Source organism: Tursiops truncatus, unplaced genomic scaffold (genome assembly GCF_011762595.2).
Source record: "Tursiops truncatus isolate mTurTru1 unplaced genomic scaffold, mTurTru1.mat.Y mat_scaffold_234_arrow_ctg1, whole genome shotgun sequence".
Lineage (NCBI taxonomy): Eukaryota > Metazoa > Chordata > Mammalia > Artiodactyla > Delphinidae > Tursiops > Tursiops truncatus.
In genome coordinates this window covers 44601-70880 of record NW_022983245.1, presented here as the reverse complement: position 1 = coordinate 70880, position 26280 = coordinate 44601, and the positions used below count along the sequence as shown (strand labels likewise).

Below are 26280 nucleotides of genomic sequence, written 5' to 3'. Positions count from 1 at the left end.
CCAATAAGTGGTGCTGGGAAAACTGGACAGGTACATGTAAAAGTATGAGATTAGATCACTCCCTAACACCATACACAAAAATAAGCTCAAAATGGATTAAAGACCTAAATATAAGGCCAGAAACTATCAAACTCTTAGAGGAAAACATAGGCAGAACACTCTATGACATAAATCACAGCAAGATCCTTTCTGACCCACCTCCTAGAGTAATGGAAATAAAAACAAAAATAAACAAATGGGACCTAATGAAACTTCAAAGCTTTTGCACAGCAAAGGAAACCATAAACAAGACCAAAAGACAACTCTCAGAATGGGAGAAAATATTTGCAAATGAAGCAACCGACAAAGGATTAATCTCCAAAATTTACAAGCAGCTCATGCAGCTCAATAACAAAAAAACAAACAACCCAATCCAAAAATGGGCAGAAGACCTAAATAGACATTTCTCCAAAGAAGATATACAGACTGCCAAAAAACACATGAAAGAATGCTCAACATCATTAATCATTAGAGAAATGCAAATCAAAACTACAATGAGATATCATCTCACACCAGTCAGAATGGCCATCATCAAAAAATCTAGAAACAATAAATGCTGGAGAGGGTGTGGAGAAAACGGAACACTCTTGCACTGCTGGTGGGAATGTGAATTGGTTCAGCCACTATGGAGAACAGTATGGAGGTTCCTTAAAAAGCTACAAATAGAACTAGCATATGACCCAGCAATCCCACTACTGGGCATATACCCTGAGAAAACCGAAATTCAAAAAGAGTCATGTACCAAAATGTTCATTGCAGCTCTATTTACAATAGCCCGGAGATGGAAACAACCTAAGTGCCCATCATCGGATGAATGGATAAAGAAGATGTGGCACATATATACAATGGAATATTACTCAGCCATAAAAAGAAACGAAATTGAGCTATTTGTATTGAGGTGGATAGACCTAGAGTCTGTCATACAGAGTGAAGTAAGTCAAAAAGAAAAAGACAAATACCGTATGCTAACACATATATATGGAATTTAAGAAAAAAAAATGTCATGAAGAACCTAGGGGTAAGGCAGGAATAAAGATGCAGACCTCCTAGAGAACGGACTTGAGGTTATGGGGAGGGGGAAGGGTGAGCTGTGACAGGGCGAGAGAGAGTCATGGACATATACACACTAACAAACGTAGTAAGGTAGATAGCTAGTGGGAAGCAGCCGCATGGCACAGGGATATTGGCTTGGTGCTTTGTGACAGCCTGGAGGGGTGGGATAGGGAGGGTGGGAGGGAGGGAGATGCAAGAGGGAAGAGATATAGGAACATATGTATATGTATAACTGATTCACTTTGTTATAAAGCAGAAACTAACACACCATTGTAAAGCAATTATACCCCAATAAAGATGTTAAAAAAAATAATAAGATGATATGAAGAACTCAATCTAAAAAATATTACCTGGAGATCTATAATCTCTACAATAGTGCTATAAAAAGTAAAGAGCTAGAAATCTATTTAGATGGTTTTCCTTATAAGAAAGCACTTTCTGTATAACTTTTAATGTACTATTGATGAGAACAATTCAACAAGAGTCAAATAAATATCTGCAGATGTCCTACAAGAAGAAAAGAACAGAGTTAGATGTGACAGGGGATAACTGGACTTCAGGATGAGTAAGACCCTATACTTGACCTCAATAAATTAACATGAAATACAGTGGATGAGTCATGTACAGAATGTCAGAATTCTAAAAGGCCAAGCTAAGTACCAAAAGGAACACGTGGGGACTCTTAAGAAGGAAATAAAATATTGGTTAGTTGATTACGAAAAGGCAGAAGGGAGTAGGTTCCCTTTGGCTGCTCTTTGAAGAGATCACTTCCTTTCCCCCCTAGTCCTGAGGCTAGGGTGGCATGGGCAATAGAGGAATGTGGGGACTGAGAATCATTTCTACTCTCACCAGAGTGGCTGGAAGCAGATTTTCTTACCAGGATGTAGTAGTATGCTAATATTTAAGGGTTCTTGAGGTCAGAGAGAAGGGTTTGAATACTCCGGCTCCATCTCTTGCTGTGGGTCAAGTTTCTTACCTTTCCAACACCTCGGCGTCTTTATCTGAAAATTGGGGACGATGATAATGTCTCCCACCTGAGTGTGAGAACTATATGATACAGTGCATACGCAGGGCTAAGTTTGGTGCCTGGCAAACAGAAAGTGCGCAGTACGACAGGCGAGTGTAGTGACAATAAAGGCAAAGATGACGGGGGTAGTGCCGGTGTTGCTTCTGCCCCCAGAACGGGCTCTGACTGGGAGAGAGTTAAAGCACCTTTGGGTTCATGAGGGTTTATATATAAGCAACGGTTGATCAATGTGAGCGGGTTGTCCAAATGATTATGTGCAATCTAAGAAAAAAATGGGCCTCGGATCTGCTCAGCTACTTAATAATATTAGCAGCGGGAGTAGTCAAAGAAGCTAAATTTTATTAAGTGTTTATATGCCAAACAACGTGCTGAACGTTTTAAAAGGATTTACTCACTTATTACAACGAGGCTATACGCTAGGTCCTGATAATGTTATTCGTCTCTTTCAGATGTTGACTGAGCCTCAGACGGGTTACAAAAGCACCTAAGATCCCCTTGTCAGTACATGACGGAAATGAGTTCAAATCCAGCCTTGTCTGACTTGTTCTTAATCACTAAGGTATGAAATTAAGCATGTTGCCCTTTGCCTGATTCTCCTTCTGAGGCCTGAATATTTCACTTAGCTCTCTGAGTGCAGAAGAGAGAAAATTCTCTCTCCTTGACGCAACTTGGCATCAATATCCAACTCCCCTTCTCAAAATGGGTTGCTTCAACGAGCAGCAATGAATGCCGGGTCGTGGACCAGTCACCTTGATGACTAAGAGTCAGACACTAGGGAAAGAAAATGCTCTGTGACAAACCTACCCTTGTACAGAAACAAGACAGAAATGGGGGGACAGGGCAGAAGATAATGGAATAAGGCATAGGAAAAATAGCACATGGCATCGTGACAGTAATAATAATAATAGTAGTAGTAGTAGTAATAGTAATAATAATAGACTTCACTATGCTCTAGGCATTGTATTAAGTGCTTGGTGTAAGTGACTTCATTTTAACATTGAAAACAAGTCTATGGGGATGAAATATTATTAACATCATTTTATAGGCAAGAGTATTGAGGTTCAGGTAATCAGGTAAATTGCCCAAGCTCATATGGTTAGCAAGTGGAAAGCAGAGATTTGAACCAGCACCTACACTCCTAACCATTATGCTATAACCATTATGCTGAAGACATAAGAATTCCAATGGTCTTTCCCCATAACCCACTCCTGCACTCCAGACTTAAATAGTCCAAGATCAAGAGAGAGCAAGCTTGGAGTTGCCACTCTTCAGTGAGTGTCAATCATTTCAAAACAATGTATTTGCTAACAAGATGCAGTTCCTGTGATAATCTTCTCAACCAGCTATCAAGAAACAGGAAGCAAAGATTCAAGTAACAGTATGTTCCTACTTACGAGGAAGGTGGGACAGCACAGTTGACACTGGGCTTAACTGTTCTGGAAAACGTGGTCCCAGTAGGCATACACGCTGGTACATTTTCCCCACCTACCAAATACAAAAGAAGTATTTCACTTCCATGTTGCTCTTCAAAGTTCCACCTCATTCGTGCCTGTCATTCATCCTCTGGCCTCTTCCTGTCTCCATTTCTGTACAGAAAGGTGCTGAGTCTCTGCTCTCGGATACGAAAAGGGTGTGTTAGGAGAGGGAGCCATGGTACCTCGATGTCTTTTTTTTTTCATCTTAATTCTATTATGCCAACTCCACTGAACTTAATTAGAGTGAATACAGAATTACACAATTACCCTCTGTTCTATTCTTCAGATGTTATATTTTGATAAAATTTACGACATGCTGCTCTCCCCTTGAACACCAGATGAACACTAGAAATGGATGTGTGTTGACATAAAATCTGTTATAATTACAATTGAAGTATAGCTTACATAATGATAGTGTTAACATAAAATTATAGATGTGTAGAGACAACGTGGTCATGCATTTTTTAGTATAAGTACATGCTTAGACCAATATCTGTTAGCGGAATGAAGATGGAAGAGAATTTTGGTTAAGCCACAAAGGCTGTTTAAGGAGTTGCAGATAGCTAAGGGGAACTCAAAGACCAGTAAGATAATATTTCCCCTGCCTGCCATGTTTGCAATTGCAAAGTGAAGGGAAGATGTGAAAGTAAGTACCCCTATGGAAATTACAAGACAAGTACATTTTTTTCTTTGAGTACCTGGGTAAATGCTTAAATTCTAATGTATATCAGTGATGCAAATTTTCAACTGAGTTTGATAAATCATAAAATAATAATTATACATATATGTATATAAAACTGCATGGAACTAGGCAGTTCAGAATTACTTCTAATTAAAGAGGTACCCTATGACAACTAACTTAAACCTTACAAAATACGGTTCCAAGTACCCTATCAGAGTGAAAAGCAGGAGACTGAAAGGTTTAGTGTAAATGTTTGTAGTCATGGTGTCTTAACTAAAACTGCTGTGTCACAAATACTATTAAAATAATTGTGACATTTTATTCACTTTTACTGCAAACAACAAAACAAACTATAGGTATTTTTTCATTTCAGGTAATTATTTTAGCTAACAGTTATTAAATGTTTTGGGAAGACACAGTGCTAATTGCATTACTTCATTTTACCTTTAAAATAGCGCTTCCATGTAATTATTCTTAATATCTCCATTGTATTAAAGTGTATCTCTAGTTTAGACCTTTCTTCAGAACTGCAGACTTGTGTATCCAACTGTGTACTCAGCATCTCTACTTGGACGTCACGAAAACATCTCAAATCTTATACCTCCAAAACTGGTCTTTAATCCCCCAAACATGCTCTACCCCAAACTTTTTCCATCTTAGGTGACAGTAACCACACCTTTCCAGTTCCCCAGGCCCTACATCTCGAATTCACCCTTGACCCCCTCTTCCTTTCCATTCTTGCATTCAATCTACCACGAAATGCTGTCACAACCTTCCCAATGTGCCACTTCTGAGAATTACCAGCCGCTAGCAGCCTGGTGCAGGCCACCAACATAGACCTCGAGGATCCTGTAGTCACCTCCCGAGATTCTCCCTGACTCCACTCTCTCCCCACATCCTCAAGACCACAGATAGAGTTATGTTTTTCAAACAAGAGACAGTTCATGCCACACCTCGGCTAAAATCCTGCCCCTGGCTGCCTACATTTAGAGTAAAAGACACAATGCATGTGATGGCCTCCCAGGACTTACCCAATCCATCCCATCACATATCCGACCTCCAGCCCTCCTGCTGTCTCTTCCTTCCCACTGACTAAGTCAGCCAGGGTGGCCTCCTTGATATTCCTCCAAGCTGCCCGGCATATTTCTGCCTTAGAGTTTTGGGACTGGTTATTCTTGCTCCCAGGGAGTGGTCTCCCCATCATACATTCTGACAACTCCCTCACTTCAAGTCTTTGCTCAAATGTCAACTTATAAAATCCACCCTGACTACCCTATTTAAAATCAGAACCTACCTGTACACTCCTCCAGCACTCCCAACCCAAGCCTCTTCAGTGAGCTTCACATCCTTTTCCTTATCCCGTAGCGCCCATCAACCTGTGACAAAGCATAGAATTTATTTATAACATCTGTTTCCACATGAGAGCGTAAGGAGGGAGAAAGCATGCAAGAAGGAGCACGCAGGCAAAGGCTCTTGTCTAAGTTATTCATTGATACGTCCAAGCATAGAGAACAGGAAGATGCTTGATAAATAGTCCTGAAAAAGATACAGATGAGGAAACTAGTAGTAAAGCTCAGAAAGTTTAAGTAACTTCCTCAAGGTTCTAGAGCTAGAAGAGGGTCACAGTAGAATTCACGCTTGGGGATGTCGAACTTCAAATCTCTTAGCCTCTCTGCTATCTTTTTTTTTTTTTTTTTTCTTCTTTGCGGTACGCGGGCTTCTCACTGTTGCAGCCTCTCCCGTTGCGGAGCACAGGCTCCGGACGCACAGGCTCAGCAGCCATGGCTCACAGGCCCAGCCGCTCCGTGGCATGTGGGATCTTCCCGGATCGGGTCACGAACTCTCAACCACTGCGCCACCAGGGAAGCCCCTCCCTGCTATCTTAAGTCCATGCAATTCAGGATTTGTTTTAATCAGTGCCATGGAAATTCTCACTCCACTGAATAGGATCACTAAAGTGTTCTCTGTCTAGATTTATATATATATTTTCCATTTAAACAAAGGAAACAGAAGAGGGGAATTCATCATGGGTTCTTCCGGTAGTTTTACAGCAATGTTAGCAATAATGACATTTAAGTAATAGTGATATTTAATGATAGCATAATAATAATAAAATAATAGCTCTTAAATGTATTGAAGACGAATCGCATGCTAAATTCAGTGCTAAAATATTTCCATGTATATTTTGTGCAAAATCCTTATGAACATTCTATCAGATGAGCTTGATGTGTAACTCCACCAGGCATACTTCTCTTATTCCGCTTTCAAAGATAAGGAAATTGATGAGAAGTGTGGTAACCGTTTGATCAAGATGAGACTGGTAATAAGTTGCGAGTATGAATTTAAATTCAGGTCTAACTCCAGAATTTGATTCTCAATCCATACATGAAAATTCTCATAATTCCTTTGATAAGGGTATGTTCTCTCCTGGAAAACATCCCCCATTATGTCTGCCTGTGCTCATACCTTCAGGACACAGTCAAGTTTGAAACATGATAAAAATGTTTAAATAGTGTGCTTTAATAAATGGAAATATCTTCATCTAAACAATAACACAAAAAGGCAGGCTGAGCCCTTTGAAGTGGCTTCGTTGCTATCTTCCATCCAGAACAAGAGAAGGAATCAACAGCTGCAGAGTAAAGAAAGCATGAAACCCAGAGATGGAGGATTCTGTAAATGACCAATTACAAGACTATTAAGCCACACTTTCATAGCAAGAGGCAAAATATTCCATTAAACTGAAAATTCTTCTACCCCTCACTCCAAGGCCCACACAAACATTAATGTTGCATTTATTAGGATGTATTTCCTGTGCTCTATCAACTTGACTTTCAGCAACTGTATTAATACAGTCCTTTCGCTTTGCACATATATCTGAATGATGGATTCCATTACTGGAGTTTTGTAGAAAGAGTGGAGTGAATGAAGTAAAGTTTGGGAAGAGCCATCATAATCCATAATGATGGGCACTGAATCAGGACAAGAAGAAACCTCTCTTCTCATTTATTTGAATGAAAATTCTACTATATATTTATTGCCTCTGTACAGGGCCATCTGTTGAATAATGGAAAACAAGCATCTTTCATTTGGAGGTAGGATTTGTGTGCTCAAGTTTCGATGGGCCTGCAGAACTAATCTTGTTTTAGAAATGAAATAAAATGTAATTTCTTACTGTAAGTAGATGTGGTTAAGCAACTGGCAACTTTGATGTCTTTAAATCACTGCAGTTTCGGGGTAGGCAAATAATTATTTCAAGCACTTCTTTATTGGTGCAACAATTGAGCAGTGTACATAGTGGTCAACAACCTGGGCATTGTCAGACGACTCTAAGTTTGAATCTAGACTTTGCCACTCACCAGCTATGTGACTTTCAGCTATGAGAATCATTCTTCAGCTTTACACTGTGGATTATTATATGCCCTTTGCAGAACTACTGTAAGAACTAAATGTATATGGGCACAGTGGCTCATAGTAAGGGCTCAAATTAGTACTGTGGTCACTACTAGTAGTACTGAAAAGAAATTAGAACTTCTATTCTCATAAAGTGGGATATGTGTCCCTTTATCATTGTAATTTCATATCATTTTACTTGTGACCTTATAATTTAATAGCTTGATCCAAGAAACATTTAGCAGTAAATATAATTGAAAGAAGATTACCTGTCAAACATGAAATACTGTAGTATCAAGTGTGCTGGCACAATACTCTTCTCAGATAATTAACCTGTAAAAATATGTTATTGTCTTCTTTTTAATTGAGCACATTGAACATATATATTTACTGTGCCAATTGGCGAAAGGTCCATTAATTAATCAGTCTAACTACATGTTGCATAAACGTCTTCTAAACATAATCGTATATGTATTTTATTTGTTGGGAAAATGTGTTTGAGATTGTTCTTTTCTGCCTATTTAAAGTAAAAGAGGATGAGAAGTAGAGTTAGGCTTAATGTACTTTGTACTCCATTATGCCATGAAAATGCTTCTGTGCCCTGGAGACAACAACAAAAGATTTGCTTTAATGACAAGAATCAAGTATGTTCTAAAGCTTCCAGGTAGGAGGCATATAGGTTGCAGTTTATATCAGAAGTCTTTGCTCTCTCTCTCAACTGCGTCTAGATGGGAAAGATGTGGTCACAAGTTCTTCAAGGTGATATAGTAAATGTTGGAAAAGAGGGGGGTAGGAGGCAGAGTTTTGAATATCTCAAAACTGAGCTAGAAGGATTTTATTTAAAGAAAATAGCGGATATGATTTTTCACTTAAGGAATGCCAGTCAGCAAACCTGACATTAATGTAGGAAATTAGCTCTTTTAGCTATGATGCTTTCAAATGCACATGGCTGAAAACAAATTCAAAATAGTCAAAGGAAATTTAAAAACAAAAACCAAACAACAACAACCTCAACAAACAAGTACTAGAAATTCAGGGATGCAGCCAGATACAGTTGGATCTGGAAGTTCCAGAGTATCAGCAGGGTTCCAGATCTCTCTCCATCGCTCAGCCCTGCTTACCTCTGCAAGACTTTATTTTACAGAAAGTCTCTCCTTGTGCTGGATGGTCACTGGGAGTCCCAGAGTCATATCTCCCCAGCTTAGAAATTCCAGAGAGAAAAGACAATTCTTCCATTTTGCTCTGAGACAAAAGTCCTGGGGAGGAGTCTGATAGACTTAGCCGAGGTCGGATGCCTACCCATGAGCCAATCACCTGCTTTACTGGAGTTCAGTCCCTGGGCGACTCATCCCCGGCCCGTGAGGAGGCAGGATGGCATTATCTGGCAGTTCTCCAAGAAAAGCCTGCTGTTTTTTTAAGATGAAAGGGGAGAGGACATGGTTAATGAAACCTGTATCTGCTTCTGTAAAATCCACAGAATCTTACTCCCTGCCCTGTGTCGATGACCATGCAGTAAGCTGACCCAGGAGGTCATTTTTCCCACAACAGTCTTTACATATATGACTAAGGAACACACTGGTAAAAGAATATGGGAGAAAGTCTGAGTATGACAAGTCAGCTAGACTGATATTAACTAAAAAAGCTGTGTGAAAATATCCTTAAAAAGTTGCCCCCAACTCACTCAAAGTCCAAAGTTGGAGCTGGAAATACAATGTCATGGAGTTCGGATAAGAACAGGTTTTCTCCAAGCTGAACTATGACACAGAGATTAGAGACTTCCAGAAACTATACTTTTTCAAAGAAAAAACATCACATGAGAAAAATGAGGCCTAGAAAAATTAAATGACTTAAGCTAATTAATGGCAGGACTGAGACTAGAGTATACTTTGTGTAATTGGCTATGGTCTTTTTTTTGTTTTGTTTTGCTTTTGTTATCACTTCAGAACGAGACAAACTTAAAGAAAGGAAACACAACCAAAACTCAGTGGTTGGAAAAGAGATGGATGTGAACGCCCACTTGTTTCTTACGTATAAAGTTACCCCTCGCAGTGTTTTGGAGGAGAAAACGCTGGCTCTTCCCAACGTTGGTTACATACACAAAGATTCCAAAGACAAGACAAGTGCTTTGCAAACAAAGTAACTAGAACCAGCTCAGGTTTCCCCGCGCCGGGTCCTACATTCCACGGTCAGAACCACCAACTGTATCCCCCCGGGTAACAAGGTGATTCAGAAAAGCTGGCGTCTTCAGAGAAGGGAGAAAACTTAGCCGGGAAGAGAGGAGAAAACTTGCTCAGCTTCTTGCTGGGGTCTGAAACGATCCCAACAGAGTCCTTAAACCCCTCAGGTTTCCCCAATCAAGCACCCTCGCCTCCAACCTGGGCCACCCCAGATCTGACTATAAGACGACAGAAGTCTGCGGACGCACGGAGAGCTGACCACTCCACGAGAGGAACCTACGCGCGGCCGCACCCACTCACCCGCCGCTCCGCGGGAAACGGGAGACGACCCCGGGGTCCAAGTCCTGGGCGTGGCCGACTCGCCCCTCTCCGGGCCCGGCTCCAGCTCACCTCGGCGCGGCCCGCCTGGGCGCCGCCATCTTGACCACGAAGGGGGCCTCGCGCCGGAGGCCCCTGAGCGGGCGCCCTGAGCGGAGCCGGAGCGCCGGGGAGGCCCAGGTCGGCGCCCTACGTCCCCCGCGCGCTCGCGCCCCGTCCACGAGCGACGAGAGTCCCGCACGCAGCGCCCGACCCAGGCTTCCGCGGAACCGGCGCCCCGCGCAGCCCGCACCGCGGCTCAGGCGGCGCCGAGGGCGGCCCGGGCGGAAGAGCGGGCGCAGGGCACGCGCTCGGTAACCTGGCAACGCGGAGCGACCCGGCGTCCCCGGCGAACGCCAGCCCTCTACCGCGAGGAAGCACGGACCCCCGCACCAGCCGCCCAGCCCGCGCCGCCCCTCGGTCGCTCCGCCCGCCGCTGCCCGCTTGCTATGGTCTTTTAAATCCATGATACAACGTCTATATGTAACAAATCTGTTAAACCCTAAATGTTTATGATATTCAAGTAATCCATTATCTCAATTATTCTTGAAGGTAAAACATCCAAAGACTTCTTAATTGTATGGGTATGCATACATAAAATACACGTGGAGGTAACTTCAAATATAGTATGTGCCTGTCTCTATTCCTTCCCTCTCCGCTCTTTTAAAAAATGCCCCTTTAAAAATTGCCCACTCACCATCTGTTAGGTAAATTTGCTGAAACACACAGTAAATGTGGAGACAGAAATTGTTATAGAGACTTCCAAATGGCACTGACACCTGTATTTATGAAATTTTTAAAAGGGTAAGTTAGAGTTCTTTTTTTTTTTTTTAAATTCCACTATAGTAACACCATATCATCCTAGGTGCCCAGTTCTATCCAATTACATAAGATGGAGAAAGAGAGAGAGAGAGAGAAACAGAGAGAGAGAGAGAGAGAGAGAGAGAGAGGAGAAAGAGAAAGAAGAAAGGAAGAAAACCAAGTACTTATGTATAAAATGTTGCTGCCAGTTTGAGATTATACTCAAGCATCAATGAACAGAAGGAAAACACTTACAAATTTACAAATGTATTTCATTTATGGTATGAGGGACACAGGTTTAGATTTGCAACACGCTCCCACAAGGGTCAAATTGACCACTTTTTTCTATCTAGTTGCTCTTGAGAGAACAAAACAATTGAAACAGATGCCATTCAATTCCAAGTCTATAGCTTAGACCATGTCACTGCACATGAAATATTGTTCATTCAGAGTCAGCACATAGGAAGAGTAATTTATACTCTCAGAGTGTTTGCTCTCAAGTCAATAGCAGAGAAGCCTTGAATAAAAACGTTCCCATTACTTTCCATTGTAATAGATCTTACTTATAGCCCATGAAACAGTGGTCAGAGGAGATTTATTCTTTGCACACCATATTATATAATCTCTCCACTTTAAGCCATCCCCCACTCGGCGATTATTTTTTAAATATGTTACTCGTAGTCAATATTAATTTACATTTAATCTTTCTTAGCATTAGGAGAGTATTATTTTGTACAGGCTCAGAAACAAATCTCCCGAAATTCCTCCCTGATGCTCCCTTCAGGCTGAAAATGCATTGCAGGGTGGCTGCAGTGACTTAATTCTAGTTGGCAGAGCCCTGGCCACACACTAATTTCATTAGCCTCAAACTCCTGGATTTGAAAGATCCACTGAATATGATTCCTGTCCTCTGACATGTCACTTACTAACCAATTCAGTGTGCATACAGAGGAGAGAAAGGACTTGCTCAGCTCTGGCCCACCGGCAGGCAGATGAGAATTCCCAGTCAGAGACACTGTTTACATCTGAGTGGTCATTCTTGCCCGGGTCCTCATTTTCAGGAAGGAAGTTCCATCCAGGCTTTGCTGGCAGCTGCAGCATTTGTTACATCCATTACTAGCTCCTTGTTCCTTCCTGCCCCTCAGTGCTTAGCATCCCCCATTTCAGTCACTAAGTCTTCCTTCCTCCAGCCTAGAAGCTTACCTCACCATAAATTTTTATCTCAAATGATAGGTTTGGCACATTCCCCACAGCAACCCACAGGGACTGGGGAAAAGAAAACTCAAATCTCTGGAGAGCTAAGAATTCAACCATTTAGAGGAGTTTCTTTTATACAGGACAGTCTTCATTGAGCTGAACCCTGCAATCCCAGAGAAGATTCACCTACCCGTTCTTTTCCTCTTTCCCTAAAGTGACTGTGTCTTTGAACAAGGGGTCTGTGTTCCACTATTCTCTCTATTCATTTTGCAGGTTTACAGAGGCTGGGAAACTGGGGGCTGGACTTACATGCCAGGAGCTTCTAAGATCACACGCAAAAATAAGGCTACTGGAAGAGATTGTTGGAATCTATCTCTGTATATTTGAACATGGGCAGTGGTTAACCAGGATGCTCACACCAAGCTTATATCCAGCTTGCAGCACAAGCTACAAGTTGGTGCATCCCTCCTACTACCAGCCTCTTCTCAATAAATGCAGGTGAAAACTGGGGGCTCTTTTCCCTCAGCTGTTCAATCCAACATGAATAGCTGCAATTTGCAAATTAGAGGAAAATGACAGTGTTTTCTCTGAATGGTTTTGGTCCCAACGCACACTGCTAATGCTGGCATTCAGTTCCTTTCCTTCCCAGCCCAGGGAACGGGGGAACCAAGCATAAAGCAAGCGTTCTCTTTTCTTGCAAGTGCCTCAGATCCACACACCGGAGAAGGAATCAGCTCCCCCTGGAATCTTTTTCAGCAAACACAATCCTTCAGCTAGTCTGCAAGCTCTCTCTTGACTTTAAGATTTCACTCTTTTTTCGACAGGCAGGCCCATCTGCAAGCTCCCAAGCTCCAAGTGAAGGCGCCAAAATAATTTTTAAAATGTCAAACAGCAAATGTGCCTTCAACCCCCAGAGCTCCAGTAAAAATACTGTGAGTTGCCCCTGTGGTTCTCAGGTGACCTCTGGCCTCATCCTCCCTGCAGCGCTGCCTCCTCAGGTTCTCTAGTTTAAGCTCAGAGGTAAAGGAAGTGCTTCTGGGTTTTGCTTACGACAACCCAGGCTCTTCCTGAAAGCATTACCTCAAAGTGAAGGCTGCCCAGAAGCACTTTTGGCCTTGCAAACATCTAGAGGTGGCATACTCGACAGGTGCTAGGGATGCTCAGAGGCTCAGAGGGGCCATACCAGGCTGCAGCTTTAGACAGGCACCCCTCCTTCTGGCACAAACACAAACTTCATACTCCTGGGTGCTGATGTAGTGACAGCTTGAATCTCACAAGGAGTCCCCTCCAGAAACCCAACATGCTTCAGGAAAGGCACTTGAGAGGGAGCCGACTTTTTAGCTACGGGGAGCATAAGGGTCACCCAGAACATCTGGAGAAGGGACTAACTGAGCTTGGGTCCTACCAGGCAGGGAGAGAGCTGTGCATTAGGAAAGGATCACTTCAAGACAGAGATGAACAAAAAACTTGGAGATAGGGGTAGAGAAGGAAAAGAGAGGCAGAAATTGAAAGGGAGAACATAAAAACAGAGAGACAAAAAAAAAAAAAAAGCAGGGAGAAAGAGACACAAGGAGAGAGACACACAGGAAGAAAGACAGAGAAACAAGAGAACCCATAGTGACGCAGACCCTGAAACTCAATTTCTTCATCCAGAAGCCATCCATCTATACCCAGGGCGGCACAGGAGCCGTGGGGCCGAGGCTGCGGGAGCAGGCGGTGAGAGAGCACTGCAGCACCGCCCACCGCTCAGCGGGCCCGATCCGCCGTCCTCGCATCTTCCGCCGTTGCCCGCCTGCACCCGGAGCTAGAGGACCGCCCAGCCTTGCTCAGCGCACCCTACTGCCTCCCTCCAGGCGCCTTCTTGTCTGGCTCTGAGAATCGTCCTCAAAACCCACGACTGGGGTTGGGGGCTGCGTTAGGGAGGTCGTGGGAAAGGATGGGCACAGGGTGGGTGCAGGAAAAGCGACTGTGTCTCGCAGTTAGCATGAGCTCACCTCCGGGCTCTGAGCTGGCAGGAGTAGAAAGCTGATCGCCCGGCTCCTGCCAGTGGCCGGATCGCAAAGGCAGTTTAGACGGTGCAAACAACTGCCCAGAGCAAATCACCTGGGGGCACGTCTGCGGGTGGCTTCTCCCCGCTTGAGGACAGTCCCCACGCCTTCCGCCCCATGCCCTCGCAGAGATAGGTGACAGATCGGGAAATCCAACCCGAGCGAAATGGGCAATTCACGTTCAAATGTAGGTGAAGACCTAGCCTTCGGTTTAAGAACTGCCTCCCTAAGCTCTTCTCGAAATTTTCCAAGGCAGCTGCAGCTTGTCGGGCGGCTTGGGGCAGGGAAGCTGGGGAGTTGAGAAATGCCTAGTTTCTAGGCGTCTTCTCATCTTTCATATTCTTTGCGCCTAAGTGGCTCTACAGGAGCCCGGCACTTTTACAAGCCTGTTTTGGAACCATATTTCACTCGAATGCAAACCCATTTAAATCATCGCCTTGTTTTTCGGAGACTGTTTCTTGTCAATGGGGCCATAAATCCAGAATGTCAAGCCGGATGGAGTGGAGCGCGGACAGGGGAGAGATGGAAGGGAAAGGAATCAAGCAGGGCAAGTACCTCCTCGGGTGAGGTGGGAGGGATTCGGCAGGATCTCCAGGGTGGAAATGAGCGAAGGCTGACCAGACCCCGCACCCCTGGAGTCCAAGCCAGCCTTCAGGATAAAGAGCGCGGGGAGCTACGGCGCGCTCTGCCCCGGAGGGAGCGCCCCCCTACCTGGAAAAGCCTCAGGATGTTGGCTACCATGATGGAGACCGAACTCCCCGAAGCCCCAATCACTCCAACTACTTTCTCGGGCTTGACGAAAACCGGAGGCTCGCCGTTGGTGCAGCGCACTTCGGAGGTGTCCTTCTGGATGAGCGCCTGGACGAAAGTGAGCGACTGTTCGAGCGCATAAGTGTCCCTGGAACAAGTGTCCAGGATCCGCGCTCCCAGCGTCACGTTGGGCAGCAGGTTGGGATCGCTGTTGATCTGGTCCAGGGCGTAGAGCATCGCTTCCAGCCTGTGGATCCCGTTCTCCCTCTTGATGTCGCCGCAGGGCACTCCGCTGGGACCCTTCGCGTGCACCGGGAACAGCCCCCCGAGGGTGACGTCCCCCTCGATCCGAATGGAGTGCGGGGCGTACATCTCCTGGCCGCGCGCCGCCGCCGCCAGCGCGCACAGAAGCACCTCCAGCACGCAGCAGGGAAACTTCATCAAAGTCAGAGCGCGGAGCAGCTTCCCCAACTGGACCATACTGCTCCCGCGGCTGCGGTGGTGGCGGCGGCACTCGAGGGGACGGTGGCGGGCTCGCCGGAGTCCTGGCCCCTTGGGGTGAGCTCCTCCGGGGAAGCCCAGGGTCTCCTGCGGGCGAGGAGGGTAGGGGCGCCCGGGGAAGGGCAGCTGGCGAGGGTGGGGGGTCCCGCGGTGCCTGCCAGCTTGGGGTGCCGTGCGCTCTTGGGTTCCCCGGCCAGCGCGCCGCGCTCGAGCGGTGACAGGTGTAAGGCTCCCTCCTACCCATTTCCAGAGATGCTTTTGAGCTGATGTCAGGTTTCCTCCGGCAGGAAATAGCAAGAAAGAGGTGGCAGTAGGAGGAGCAGACAGAAATCTCCCCATCGATCCAGTGATCCATTCTTCTTTTTTTTTTTTTTTTCTGGCTGAAGATTTGGGGGGTTTGGGGAGTGGAATCAGGATGCCAGAGCAGGTTGTAGTGCAGTTAGGAAGCTGTTTTCAAAGGTGTCCCCTCCTGCAGGTCCAGCCCAAACTTGGCCCATTAAAGCAACAAGTGGCCCTAGTTCCTACACAAGGAAGGGCAATGTATCTGCCCTTGGTGCCCACGTGTACTGCTTATGGTGGTCTCTACTCTTGCTGAGCCTTTCTGTTGGAGTGCAGCGAAACTGTCTTATACAGAATTGAGGGCGCAGAGAAAACCAAAACAAGACTATACTTTCTGTTGTAATGTTAGTGTACTAAAGAAAAATGTCCTTGCACATAAACAAAACAACACACACACACACCCCTAAAAAGTCAGAAGTTGGGAAGTTGGTTGTCTCTTCCACCAACCACCTGTCTGACCTTGGCACTTCTGTTCCTGTGCCTGAGTTTTACTTTGCCCATCTGTAAAATGATGACATTGAATTGAATGTTTTACACGTTAACTTTTAGCTTTCAAATCCTCTGTTGAAATAGGTCATGCACCTTTGGCCATGGTGTTCTTTTTAGACCAATATCCTTTGTTGCTTTATGTGTAGGGCACCCATTTTTTGATACCCAAACAACACTTCAAACATTTCCTGGTACAGAGGATTTTATTATTTTTCTTGTTGACCACCCATTTATCTTCCTTCTAGGGAGAGTCCAGTCCATCATTTTCTTTTCAGACATGCCCCTCCTCCAGGTTTCAATACTTAAGGTTTGAGGAGGAAAAAAACCTTCTGGCTACAGTGTTCAAGGAAGGGAATAGAGGCTAACAAGAGTTATGCAGGGCTAATCCCTGGACTTCTGCTGGAGTAACGAGGTTGATGACATAGGGTTACCACTGTCCAATAGACAATCCGTGCCGGAGTTAAAAGAAAAAGGAGCCTCCTTCCTCGAAATGCTTTATGTATATCTTTTGGACAATGTTACACTATTTGATTTTGTAAAAACATACCATTTTACTGCCATCTTCAAGAAAAGTGATGTAAAAACTATGAGAAGCTACCCCTGTGTACAATGTGATCATCCATCACTCATAGATGTGATGCCCTGCTATATAAGTGCACACCTTGTGCAACCTTATGCTGTGATGCGCCCGCCCCTTCCAGCCAGCCCTGGAGCTGCGAGCGTAGAAGCCCGCAGCTGTGCCAGAAGCTCCCACATAAACAGGGAAATATTTGGATCCCATAATGAGAAATACCAGAGAGGAGAAAAGGCAGAGAGAAGAAGGGGTGGGGAAGAGAGAAAGGGGCCTGGTTAGAACATGTGAACTCCTGGATCCACATGTGCCTGAAAGATTGCCTCTTTTTTTTCAATTATATAGTATTTTATTTCTGTTGTTTGAAGTCAAAATATCCTCTTGTAACTCACCTATTCTGCTATTCAATACATTGGATCAAAATGGCTGGAACAAGTGAAATAGATATCCTGGTAAGGCAGCATTAGCTAATTTGGAAAGGGGGAAAGAAGCAAAGCAATAGAAAGGCATCCTTGGGAACACAAATACTGTGATCCTAGTATTTAGGCATCAGTACCTGAGGCTATATTTGCTAGAGACTGTATCCTTATTTAGTTTTTAATTTAAGGCTATTTAGTAGGCATTTGGTGCCAAAAAATACATTTGAAGAGCTGTGTTACAAGTAATAACACTTGATTTTTCACCTGCCCATGTGAAGATCTATGTTCTACTCTTCCATTTCCAGGTCACAGCTTGCAATTGCTCAACAAATAGTTCTTGCCTGACTGTTGAATGTTGCCTTATTCTGTGTTCTCTCTTTGCTCTCCTCATTCTCCCCAAACATCTGGCAGCAATCATTATCTTCTTTTTGTTGCAGTCATCTGTGTGCATGTTTTATTTCCCTTGCTAAGCTGGAAGATCCTTGAGGGTAAGGGGCTAGGTACTATAAGGGGCTAGGTATTATTTATCTTTTTACCTCGGACAATGTTCAGAATGGTGTTTTGTACCTAAGAAGCACTCATGTGTTGAATGAATCAGAATTGGTTTGCCATTCCCCACTGCCTTTATCTCAGAATAACAGAAACATAAAGTGGGCAGAGCAGAAACGACGGCAAATAAATTGTCCTCTTAGTCGCAGAATGCAGTTTCTAGAACTTAAAGAATAATTAGTAGATTTTGAAATAATTTTGTTTTACAAAAATTTCATAAGATTGAAATACTCTAACCTTAAAGCTCTCGATCAACTCTAAGGGAGGGCTTTAATCGGCTTTTCCTGAGTCAAGTGTTTATTCCTGGGCCGATAACTGGGGCCATTGTCATAATAGAAAGTGTGATTTGTTACCAGAGAAAGAGGAAAGTGACGCTGGGCTTGCAAGATATTTATATCTTCAGCCAGAGTGCATAGGATCTGGAACTTAATTGGTGACGCAGTATTTGTTTGAGATTATATGAATGAAAAATCTTTGTGTAAGAGTGATTAATCTAAAACTTGGCCAGTCATTGTCCTAGTGTCATATTAAATTGCAGGAGAATCTAGTTTTAGGCACAAAGATCATAAATATAAAATGTGTTTCCAGGCTTGGTTCTGTGTAGTCAGTAATCTATACTCACCCACTCATTAATAAAAATGAAAGTTAAGGACTCAGTCCTAACTTATATGTTTAGCATTGTATTTTGCTAACAATCTCAGTTTTATTTTCTTTGTTCTCCTCTCTCCATCATCTTCTGCAGAAAATAATGTCTCCACTTTCAATTCCCTGTCTATTTAAATCCAATTTGTAATTTATAAAGTTGTCCTCCTTAAGGGCTGCTGCTTCTGCCACAGTAATGTACTCTGGCCATTATTATACTCTTCCATCTTTCATGGAGGTCTCCATCCATAGGTTTTGTTTTCATAGCTTTTTTTGTTTTGGCGGTACGCGGGCCTCTCACTGTTGTGGCCTCGCCCAATGCGGAACACAGGCTCCGTATGCGCAGGCTCAGCGGCCATGGCTCACGGGCCCAGCCGCTCCGCGGCATGTGGCATCTTCCCGGACTGGGGCACGAACCCGTGTCCCCTGCATCGGCAGGGGGACTTTCAACCACTGCGCCACCAGGGGAGCCCTATACTTATGATTTTATATTTACTTATTTACTTTTGTCTCCCCCCTCAGCTCAAGAGAGACTATATTCATCTGTGTTAATCACTGCTGTGTCTCCTGAACATGCCTATAAATCATACTGAAGAATGGTGCCTGAAATTTGGTAAGCGATCAATCAATTTTCTTGGCTGGATGAAGAAATGTGTTCATAAATTAATGAACAGATCTTCGGGGCTTCTGACTTGAGGACTAATGGGAAGAGGATGGCAAATGGTTGGGACAGGGTACTGCAAGAAGTAGTATTTGGAGTACTCTGATAGCTATCCTAACAGATAAGATTGTGTTCATTTAAGTAGTTCTAATGAGAGAGCTGGGAACTAGGGACACACAGCATTAAGGTTTTTATAATGCATTCTGTAGAGTTCTTTTTAAGTCTGTACAAATATCATTGAAAATATATGCATACATATACACCTCTGTTACTTTACTTAGCGCTTTACGAGAGCCCCTCAAGGAAGGGGTAGTAGCAACTCTCAGTATCCTTCCTTTATGATGAGCTTAATTTATTCAAAGTTACATCATAATTTATTTGTAACTGTGAAACTAGACTTAGTTATTGAATAGACCCTCCCTAGAAACGTATGACATTAATAAAACCAACAAAACTTTGTTCAGTTTCCAATGATAGACACACTACAGACTCAATTATGGGCCATCCAGTTTAATGAAGGGAAGAAGTGATTGAACAAATATAGAGCAAACAGAATATGAAGTTTTATCCTCCATTAACATTAGTAACGGATAGTGTGGGCTCCAATGCCTTCAAGATAGCTTGAGATCATCATCTCTGTGTCATGGGCAGGGGGATGTTCAGCCAGGATGTCTTTCACTGTCACTGAGAAAAATTTCCATAATATATAATGATACCTACTGAAACTGATATGGGGCATTTGGGTAATAAGGAATCCATTAGCATATTTTTCCGGAAGCCTTGACTACAAAATGAAGACAGTAGATTTGGAACTTTCAGCCATGAAGAAGTTGTTTGGATATTCATCTTTATGCCTAATGAAATAAGCTTATTTCATCTCTGCAGCTTCCCATATACCATTTTCCCACCTCTGTTTTATGTTTGGAAAGACTTTTAGAAATTGAAAGTCAAGTTAAAAAGTGAGTGACAACTTAAATGATATATGGAATATTTTGCTGACTTACAAGAGCATGCAGAATTAAATATGACCCAGTTCAAATGTTTATTTTAACGTGTATGTTGAGGTGGCGTTTTCAAGGTGCCAGAAAATGAGAATTCACCTTCCAGTGTGTGTTACCAGTTCTGTTCATTGCACAGAATCATCTTCCTAAAACATACTGTTTTCTATGTACCTGGTATATATCTCAATTAGTTTGAAGAATTTCTCAGATACCTCTTAATATGTAGTGCTCCAATTCCAATCTTGCCGTGTCCTGTACCAGTGACACAGCACACAGGAGTTTTATTTCTCTTTATTTCTCTGGGTTGTTCAGAACCCAATGAAAGAACAATGGAATGGGATCCAAGAGATCAGGGTTCTTCTCCCAGATTTACCATAAAATAATTGTGTCCTCTTGGGAAAATTATAGTCATTCTAGGTCCCTTTTCTTTACTTTGACAGAGCTGCACTAGATGACCCCAAATAATATAGCACTCTTTCAGTAGTCGCTTAGATGTTATTGGTATTCTGAAACAAATGAAGACAATGACACATGGAGTTGTGCAACATCTCTGTAACTCTGTTGTCTTAGAGTTGCCTCCATTTTACAGATGATAAGATGACTGTGCATAGAAGTAGATGTTTGGAACCAGCGGTTCCAAAGTAAGTGGAGGTAAACCGCAAATTTCCTTCCTTCCTGAAGCTCACTTAGCCAAAACATAGGCTTCTGAATATTAAGCTGTAAAGCATATTATCAGTACATTTTAAAAGAAGCTATTCTTCTAGGATTTCCAATTAATAGCAGGAGGTTTTGAAATTCTTAAAAGATCATCTAATTTTGTGAGATTTACAGTTCTATTTTCCTGTCAAGCAAGTTGTATTAGTGCCACAGAGTCATCTGAGCTTCTGGATGCTTCTCTGAACCTCTTGAAGTTTTCTTCTTGCTATCTGAAATTCATGCCAGATAAGCCTTTTTCTAGAGCGTATGTACAGACTTGTGTATTTTTATATAGGAAAGCGAGGCAGTGAGTCAAGTCGGGGATTAAGCCCTCATTCTCAGAGTAGTATTGAGCTCCTGGTGAAATATAATCATCATTTCCTCAGAATCGAAAAGCAGTTATCTCAGGTGTATAATCCCATTAACTATTTATACATTTACGTATGATACATGGATTTATTGTACCTACGAGGTGTGTTCTCTTTGGGAAGTACAAAGCTCTTAGAGACATAGGTTGTTCATTTTTTGCTTTCCCACAAATACTGTGACCCTTTGAGCAGTAAGGTCTATATTTTACTAACGTCTAGAACCAGCAGTTAACACGGTGTCTAAGATGTAGTCAATAAATATGAAATAGATAAATGAACACATTTTTATGTAAGGGCCAGGACATGGACAAATAGAAATTTTTCATTTTCAGTCACAAAGCAACAACAGACATAAAAATGATACAGACAACAAGTGCTACGGTCATTCAAAGAAGGCATAGAATAGATAGAAGGATCTCCTCTATGGCACAGGGAACTATACTCAATATTTTGTAATAACATCTGTATGGGGCACCTGCTCCACACCAGGCCCTATGACAGGTGCTTACATACTTTCCCTCTCCCCCATCCTATGGGGAAAGTACCTCTGCTATAGATTTAACATTTGCCTCCCCCAAAATTCATATGTTGAAATCCTAACCCCCAAAGTGATGGTATCAGGAGGTGTGGCATTTGGGAGGTGATAAGGTCATGAGGGTAGAGCCCTCATGAACAAAATTAGTGCCCTCATGAGAGAGACCCCGCAGAGGTCCCTCGACCTTTCTGCCATGGGAGGTTACAGAGAAAACACGCCAACTGTGACCCAGGAAGAGGATACTCACCGGACTGTGAATCTGCTCGCACCCTGATCTTAGACTTCCAACCTCCAGAACTATGAGAAATAAATTTCTGTTGTTCATAAGCTACCCAGGCTCTGGTATTTTGTTATAGCAGTCCAAATGGATTACGATCACCTCTGTCCTTAGGTTTCAGACCCAGAAACTCAACTTTGTAGAGGTTACGAGGACCCTAAAGCCACTCAACCAGGCAGAGGCAGATTTGAAATTGAAGTCTCCAATTCCACATGTAAGTCTATCAGACCCTGTCTCCAGACATGATGTCATGAACAAGAGCTAATGCAACAAAGAGTTTACATGCAGCAAAACAATTAGCAAACAAAGTAAGAATATAGTAGACCGACTGTTTTGGTCACCCAATAGCCATTCACCACTCTTCCAGTTGAACAGAAGCCATGCCCCGTGGGCACATTCAGCCCTGCTGTTTTCACTTCCCAGATTTGAGGGGTAGGAAATTATTATCCCTCCTGGCCATCAGCACCCTGACCTCTACCACCCACCGGGCCAGCTTCAAGAACAGCTGGATCCACCTGTTCAAATGAAACAGGTCTGCTCTCTGTGGTGTTGGCTTCTAGTTCAAGCAGCTCTCCCCACATGATAGCAAAGCTGGCTCCCAGCAGTTGCAAGCATGAATCCTACAAGCCTAGCAGTCCCAACAGATACCTTTTAAGTATTTGTTCCCCAAAGCTCCAGTTAAAAGTCCTAGGCTGATTCCAATTTGACCTGCTCTGGACAAACATTTTCTTTACAACCAAGAAGGCTGCCAGACACAATACAGGATCCCCGCCTCGTTAAAGCTGAACTTCAGATAAACAGTAATTTTTTTAGTAGAAGTATGTTGCATGCAATGTTGAAGACACCCTAAAAAGTCGTGGTTTTCATCTGCGGTTCAGCTTTAACTGGGCGCCCCGTGTGGGCTTTGCCGGCTGTGGTGGGCGCCGCGCTGAGTCGGCGGGGACGGTGGGGGACTGTGGCCCGAGCTGGGTTGCACACCCAGCCCACAGCGTGCAGGGAGAGAGGGGCAGCCTCGTCTCCGCTGCAGGAGCTGAGACGGGGAGAAGGGGAGCGCCCCAAAAGGAAACCAGCTGCCCCTCCCAGGAGAGAGGAGATGGCTGTTCAGCAGCCAGAAACAGCAGAGGAGCCAGAGCACAGAAGCGGCGGCCTCTGAGGACGCGGCGCACATATTTCTGGTGGGCGAGGGGCACGCGGGCCGGTCCGTGGGAAAGAGGGGAGCCCGCGCCGGGCCCTCCGCCTCCCGAGCCTGTGCGTTTCCCTAAAAGAGCAGCAGCTGTGCAGACTGACTGTTCACAGTTGTGATAAATCGCCTTAGGAAAGCACTTCGATTAAAGTCACATCTAACTAGAGCGCAAGAAGTCATCCCTGAACAAATCAATTGCGAGAGGGGCAGCTCTGGGCGCGCACCCACCCCGCTGCTGTTTTGCTTTCCCCGCAGGACGAGGGCCGCTCACTGGGTCGCGGGGACAGCGCGCTGTCTCAGCTGGGGAAGAGGCGCTTGCTCAGGACACATGCAAAACCCAAAGTGTGAAAGGAGGCCTTTATTCCATTCCTTTGGGGGATTTCTTAATGACGTAAAGCCCAACTTGGTTTCAGATCTGCCTGTCGTTTCCGTGACAGAACCTTCCTGGGGCGGGTCCACCAGCAGCGGGGTGGCCAGGCGCCACAGGGCTGTGCTCTCCTTCCCAAGCCAGTTCATCTCCATCTGTAGCATTTTCAGAGAAACTCTCGGATAGGTTTTCTCCAACAGGTTCTTTTTCCTTCACTTTATAAAGTCATTCTCCTGCACAAAATGAACGGCCTGAAGACATCACTGAGCCTCTTTTTCTCCCAGGGTCAGGGCCAGCACGGCCCCCAGACCACAGGGGCGCAGGACCTCACAATGGGCTTCAGGCCTTCCCCTCCCCTCCCGCCCCTCCCACCCCGCCCTACCCCTCCCCTCCTCCCCTGCAGAAATCACATCCCTTTCTCCAGACTCCCCACTTCAGCTTGACTTCCCGCAGATCTTTACCCTGCCAGTTAGTAATTCAGGACTAATTAGGTGATTGCTTTCATTTATGGTAGCAGTTGTGGGGGGGTGGATGAAATGGCTTTGCCCCTATTCTTGTTGGAAAAATAAATTACACCCACTGTCACTTGACATCTTATTTTCCCCCCAATCAAGCAAATTAGCAGCGTGGTTCATTTTCCCAGCATTCACTCCTGAACAGATGGCAGTGCCCTGGAACGTGGCTTAGAGCTGTGTGGTCAGTGCAATTGTTTGGGGCTGTTTGTGCCCACAATGAGAGGAAACGCCTGTCTCCGGAAAGAAAAGTGGCCCTTGTCTTGCTTAGGCCAACGAGCTGCCCAGAGCGCTGCCCGCCTGGCTTCTGAGGAAGATGTACACCGCCATCTAGTGGATATGGGGGCTCACTGCAGTGTGCTCGTTCTCCCGCCTTTCCTTCTGGCCGGTAAGAACAAGCAATAACGCTTCTTGTAAGTTCCTAAAAATAGGGGAGGCCTTATATCACCAGGAGTGAAATGTTTGCCTCAATGTCTGTAATGAAAGTGCAACCCCATGCTTGCACAACGTCTATCTTGTCAGTAGCCCTCTTTCATCCCGATGTTTAGGTCCAAGACAGGATCGTCATTGTCTGAGCAATGGGTATCTCTCCGAAGCTGGGTAGTTCTCCCCTGTCCCAAGTAGTGTGGGAGGAGACAGTCAGCACCTTCACAGACGCCTTCATCTCTGCAGCCTCGCCATCACTCCTCATCTCGCCCACAGCAAGCCCGATTCCAAAGTGCACAGGGTAGAGGCGTTCGAAAGTTGGCTTGTTCAACCAGGGGCATTGCCACTTCCCAGAGGGAGCCAGAAACACACCCACATCCTAAGACTCTTTTCAGTCTTGGCGTTGAGCGGGTTCGCACTCTGTCCCCTGACTACTCACAAGTCAGTGTCTTTTTCCTTTCCGCTCATTCTACCTACATGAAGAGCACGTTGATCTCCCCAGTTTTAACACAGGAACCATGATTTTCTTGGGTTTTGTGTATGGGGGGGGAGAGAATGGGAGAGAGAGCAAGTACATCCCAATATGGAAGGGCTTTGGGGCCGTGGTTCTCAACCAGGGGCAATTTTGCACCCAGGAGACATTTGAAAGTGTCTTGGGACACTTTGGATGGTCACAGCTTACGCGAGGCTAAAAGTCCTTCCATCACAGGACAGGCCCACAGCAAAGAAGCATCCAACCCCACCCAGCAGTCATGCTGAGGCTGAGAAAGCCTGGTTTAGGCTCGCAGATATCGCCCTCCAGCAAGCCGGTTGGAACACTGATTGTCCTCAAATGGCCCACACTGCAGAGGCTGTGGATAGATAATGCATCCTCTCCCAAGTCAGTACTGACCACCGTTTTTCTTCTTTTAGACTCTTCCATTTTAAACATAATTTAGCTGTCTCTTTTTTTCCCCTCTGCTCTGCTGAGAAGAGAAAGGATTGGAAAGGGGGAGGGGAAGGTGACAGAAAAGGAGGATTAGAGGCCTGACCTGTTTCTCCTGGAGAAGCTGGGCACATTCCTCTCTCACACGTGCTTTGTGACCCAGCAGGGTATAACTAAAAGCACAATAATTTGCTTGTTATTCAAGTCAGGCATTAGTCCGGGTAATGGCGTGCTTGGTGTAGACATGGATTTCCTTGTTCGGAGCTAAGCACAGGACTAGCTGAATTCTCCATGGGGAAATCTTGATTTGTTCAGGTCTTTCATGTTTTCTACAGAGAAGGGATTATGTCTTCCTAAAGAGGGGCGTTGCTTAAAAAGCTACAGAGTGTAAGAAAAGGATTTAGGGCAGAGGGGCCTGTGGTTACGTAGCGGAGGGGTACAGGGAATTTCAGAGCCAAGGATTATTTAAAGCCATAGAGTTAAAAAAATAATTGCTTTAGGGACTTCCCTGGTGGTGCAGTGGTTAAGAATCTTCCTGCCAGTGCAGGGAACACGGGTTCGAGCCCTGGTCCGGGAAGATCCCACATGCCGTGGAGTAACTAAGCCCCTGAGGATAGGTGCCAACTGGCACTCACCAGCCCGAGAGGTTTGTCTGCTCAGCCGCGGGGGCAGGCGGGGCTGCAAGCTGAGGATCGGGCTTTAGTCGGAGCGCAGGGAGAGGACTAGGGTTGGTGGCGTGAACATAGCCTGAAGGGGTTAGTGCACCGCGGCTAGCGGGGGGTGGGGGGGGTGGGGGGGTGGGGGGGGTGTAGTCCGGGAAAAG

The 26280-nt window shown here is 44.7% G+C and overlaps 1 protein-coding gene and 1 long non-coding RNA gene across 3 annotated transcripts; both read right to left on the bottom strand.

The window, feature by feature from the left end:
- Nucleotides 1-3594: 3594 nt before the first annotated feature.
- LOC117310783 (metabotropic glutamate receptor 7-like) lies at nucleotides 3595-15836 on the bottom strand. The gene is made up of 3 exons (XM_033850402.2): nucleotides 14958-15836; nucleotides 5571-5652; nucleotides 3595-3728 (listed from the first exon to the last, which is right to left on the bottom strand). The coding sequence occupies exons 1-2, from the start codon at nucleotides 15834-15836 to the stop codon at nucleotides 5617-5619; spliced, it is 915 nt and encodes a 304-aa protein (XP_033706293.2). The 3' UTR covers nucleotides 3595-3728; nucleotides 5571-5616.
- Nucleotides 6776-10576, bottom strand: LOC117310781 (uncharacterized). 2 transcript variants are annotated; one of them, XR_012329505.1, is made up of 4 exons: nucleotides 10144-10576; nucleotides 8966-9072; nucleotides 7936-7999; nucleotides 6776-6905 (listed from the first exon to the last, which is right to left on the bottom strand). It is a non-coding gene; the product is annotated as an uncharacterized lncRNA (long non-coding RNA). The 2 variants fall into 2 exon arrangements; XR_012329504.1 differs by having other exon boundaries at nucleotides 8981-9072.
- Nucleotides 15837-26280: the final 10444 nt, after the last annotated feature.

What these genes read in the sequence shown, in the direction of transcription:
- LOC117310783 (XM_033850402.2), bottom strand. Translation starts at nt 15,836, where the DNA reads ATGGGGAGATTTCTGTCTGCTCCTCCTACTGCCACCTCTTTCTTGCTA. An exon ending in ACATCCTGAGGCTTTTCCAG is followed by an intron (nt 5,653 to 14,957) that starts GTAGGGGGGCGC and finishes GCTTTGTCACAG; the next exon opens with GTTGATGGGCGCTACGGGAT.